General features: G+C 36.8%; 1 protein-coding gene across 1 annotated transcript; it reads left to right on the forward strand.

The window, feature by feature from the left end:
* Window positions 1–234: 234 nt before the first annotated feature.
* LOC110011482 (pollen-specific leucine-rich repeat extensin-like protein 1) lies at window positions 235–1,747 on the forward strand (the record flags this gene model as incomplete). Its single annotated transcript, XM_020691646.1, has 6 exons — window positions 235–424; window positions 646–759; window positions 830–994; window positions 1,065–1,145; window positions 1,225–1,296; window positions 1,377–1,747. Coding segments are annotated over 6 exons (862 nt in total), but the record flags the coding sequence as incomplete, so codon positions are not given.
* Window positions 1,748–3,764: the final 2,017 nt, after the last annotated feature.

Consider the following 3,764-nt stretch of genomic DNA (forward strand, 5'->3'; position numbering starts at 1 on the left):
TAATTAAACTTTTCTCAAAATACTCATTACGTCCTTTCTAATTTTCTTAATTAATATAATTTGCCTCCAAATATTATAATGAACTTGAATTTAATCCATTCAAGTTTTATTATATCTCAAATTCAATCTATAATTCATTTACTAATTAAATTTAAATTTCTAATAATTATCAATTAGTCTCCCAATTACGTGAAAAAATTCTACGGACGTTACAGTTGCAATTGATTATCACAGGCTGAAAGTGAAGGATTTCATTGATGAATGCTTCAAGAAGAAAGTGTATTTAAAGGTATACAACCACATGATCCACCCAGTGCCAAGGATGCATGATTTTGAAGATTCAAAAACTGGAAAAGTGGATCCTCCTGATGTAGTAATCAAGATGGGAAGGCCAAAAAAATGCAGAAGGAAGGATGCAAATGATGTGAGGGAAACAACTTCAAGAAGAGGTCTTGCCCACACTTGTGCAATATGTATGAGAAAAGGGTAGAATAAAAGAAGTTGCACAAATCCCCCACACCCCAATTCCAAATTCAAGCAAGTAATTTTTTCCTTACTTTAATTATTATTTGTTCATTTATTATCTAACATATATTATTTAATAGCTTTAATTATTTTTGTCTTACTTTAATTATGTCTTTGCAGAATCCCAACCAAGGCAGACAAAGATCCAGCAAGTCACATGGTGCATCAGGATCTAGAAGACCTAGTACCCCACCCCATCCACCTTTTGATGAGAATGTGACAATTCAAGAAGAGGTAATACTAATTTAATATCAGCTTTTTGACTGTCATACACCAATTTTTGACTCTTTGTCTTGTGCTGCAGGTACCTCCAATTTATTCCCAACCATCTCAAGATTCCATGCCCGAAATTGCAGTTCAGCCCCCACTTCCACTTCAGCCACAAATTGCAGTTCAGCCCCCACTACCAGTTCAGCCACCAATTCCACTTCAGCTACCACCTCAAACAGCCCCAGGACAATCTTTTAAGGTACATAATTTTAGCATACCAACCATGCTTCAATTTATGAGGTTTTTATAATGGAAAATCTATTTTATAGATTCCTAAACAGAGTAGCAGAACAGCACTAGGTGAGACTATCACTAGAGGATTGAATGTGCATAAACCATCACATGAACAGGTATGCCACTTGTTGTATTAATAAAGTAGAATTTACTGGTTTATTTGTTCACACCAGTGTCTCATTTACTGTGTTTTAGATTGTTCATTCAGAGCAAATAACTCAACAACCTGTCCAACAAGAACATCCACAATCCTCAACAGCTTATCAGGTAATTTCCTTAATGTTTCATTGAGTATATGTCCCTTTAACTTTATTACTTTGGACTAAAATAATTTCATGCAACTACAGCAAAAACCTAAAGCTCTTAGAAAGCAAAAAAAGCCAATATCTTCTTCAACTAAATTGCTTAAGAGACAACAACAAGATGCTCCAGATCAATCCTCCCAATTCAAGAGAAAATGTTGTGCAGAGAGAAATCCATCTATTTCTTCACTGATCAAGGGTTTGGCCAACTCATATAGGCCAGGACAAACCAAAAAAAATGATGAAAATCCTGATGGAACATCAAAGCCCACAAGAAATGTATGAGGTGCAATTGAGGTTCAATTTTTATCTATTTTGTGATGTTTTAGTGATGGATTTTGCAAAACTGATGGTTGCAAATTAGAATTTTTGGATGTATAGTTGTAAATCAGGATGAAAATCTAGTTGTGTACATGTTTCCGTGAATGCACTTTGTCCAGTTTGAAGTAAAATAAAATTCATGATGGTTGTTTTTGTTGTTTGTTGTTGGGAAATTGTGATGATGCATTGATGCATTTTGCTATTTTTTATTTATATTATAGGTTCATTAACATTACACTAACAAATTCACTTAACAACATTGCATTGACAAATTCATTTAAATAATACAACAATCATGCAAAATAAAATAGCTACAATTAGTGCCTTTAACATTTTTTGATTGCCATCAAGCTGCTTCACTTTGCCAGTCAGGTCTTCGCATACAGAGATCAGTTCAGAAAATTTCTCTTTCATACCTCTTAAATTTGATTCCACCTCTTCTTCCATTTCTGATATTTGGAAACTTTGTGAGTTTGTACGAGATACACTGATTGGTTCCAACCAACTAAAAAAATTACATTGTCCAGCTCTACAATTACAGAACAATTTTCCTTCACTTTCTTTTGTCGGACCAACAACTCCAATAGCGGCATTTCTTTGACAAAAGCAAACAACTCCAATAGCGGCATTTCTTTGACAAAAGCACTTTGGATTTTTATATCTCAAATCTATAATTTCTTTTGAAGGGGATTTCCTAGAATAGCTCATTCTACCAAAATTAAACTGAACAAATAAAATAAAAGAGAAAAAAGAAATAGTTTCATACCTTTTTTTGGGGGAGAAATGGCAAAAGGAAGATACAAAACAAGCAAAAAACCCCTTTGCATGTTATATAGACTCATAGAGGGGTATTTTGGTCTAAAAAGTCATTAAATATCAACCTAAATCACAGAAAAATACTACCAAACGCAGCAGACGCGCGTCTTCTCCACCTCCCGTTAGTTTCTAATAGAATGGGGGTTTTTTGCTGACTAAAACAAAATATGAGGGGGGTTTTAGCCTATTCTGAAAACAGGGGGTGCTTTTTGCATACTTTTTAAAACACAGGGGGGTTTTATGCATTTTGTCCGGCTCGAGTAAGATGAAGTGGGGAAACGATCGATCCATGTGTCATTAATGAGTATCCTATCCAATCGTTTCCATAGATTCCGGGGGCTTTCACTGCAATTGTGCCATGTGTACTATTCTCCTTGCATGGGTAAAGGAAGCAATCCTGCATTCTGGATGCAATTATTAAATTTTTCCATTGCCAGCCGTATGTCTCCATAAGCTGCACAAACCTCACTAAGGTCCCGAACAACATTAAAGTCACCCCCAACTAACCACGGGGTATCCACACATTGTCTGGCCAATGTCGTCAGAGAGTCCCAGAGTTCTCGTCTGTCCGCTACCTTAGTGGCCCCATAAATGATGGTAACATCAACTGATTCCTGAAGTGCTCGAATAGTAACATGATAGTGTATAAATTGTGTACCCAACTCAACCACATTAACATCAATGAAGTTATCATCCCATGCAATCCAAATACGATTCCCCGTCGTCATATAATCAACAAACCATTTCCATTGGGGTAATAAAAAAGACTAAATTTGAGAAGCATTATTCAAAGGAATATGGGTTTCAAGGAGACCAAGGAAATGTAACCTGAACTCAGCAACAAGATCTTTCACTGCTAGCTGATGGTCCCTTTTGGTCAGGCCACGAATATTCCAAACTGCCATATTCAACATGGATCACCTTGCTTGGGGCTGCTTGGATTCAGTAGTTTCATCTACATCCTCAAGCATTTGTAAGGCATCAAAAGTATTAAAAATAACCAATGACTTGCCTTTATCCTCTCGTCTCTTGTCTCCACATTGAGTTGGAGATGCATGCGTGTCCAATGGTAGTGATTCGCTCTCTTCCACCTGTAGCCTGAAAGAATTCCGAGGAGTTTCTGGTTGTGGAACCCTTAACGTTATAGTGAAATTCTCCTCCCTCCTAGGTATCCGTCCCAGCTACTTTGGGTACATATACAGACACTGATGGTTTGGTTTGCTTAGCCGGTTTCGTCAATGGACAGTCTTTGATAGAGTGGCCCAAGCTCATGCAACCCGTACACTTCGGCGGAAC

This window comes from Sesamum indicum, unplaced genomic scaffold (assembly GCF_000512975.1).
Source record: "Sesamum indicum cultivar Zhongzhi No. 13 unplaced genomic scaffold, S_indicum_v1.0 scaffold00622, whole genome shotgun sequence".
Classification (NCBI taxonomy): domain Eukaryota; kingdom Viridiplantae; phylum Streptophyta; class Magnoliopsida; order Lamiales; family Pedaliaceae; genus Sesamum; species Sesamum indicum.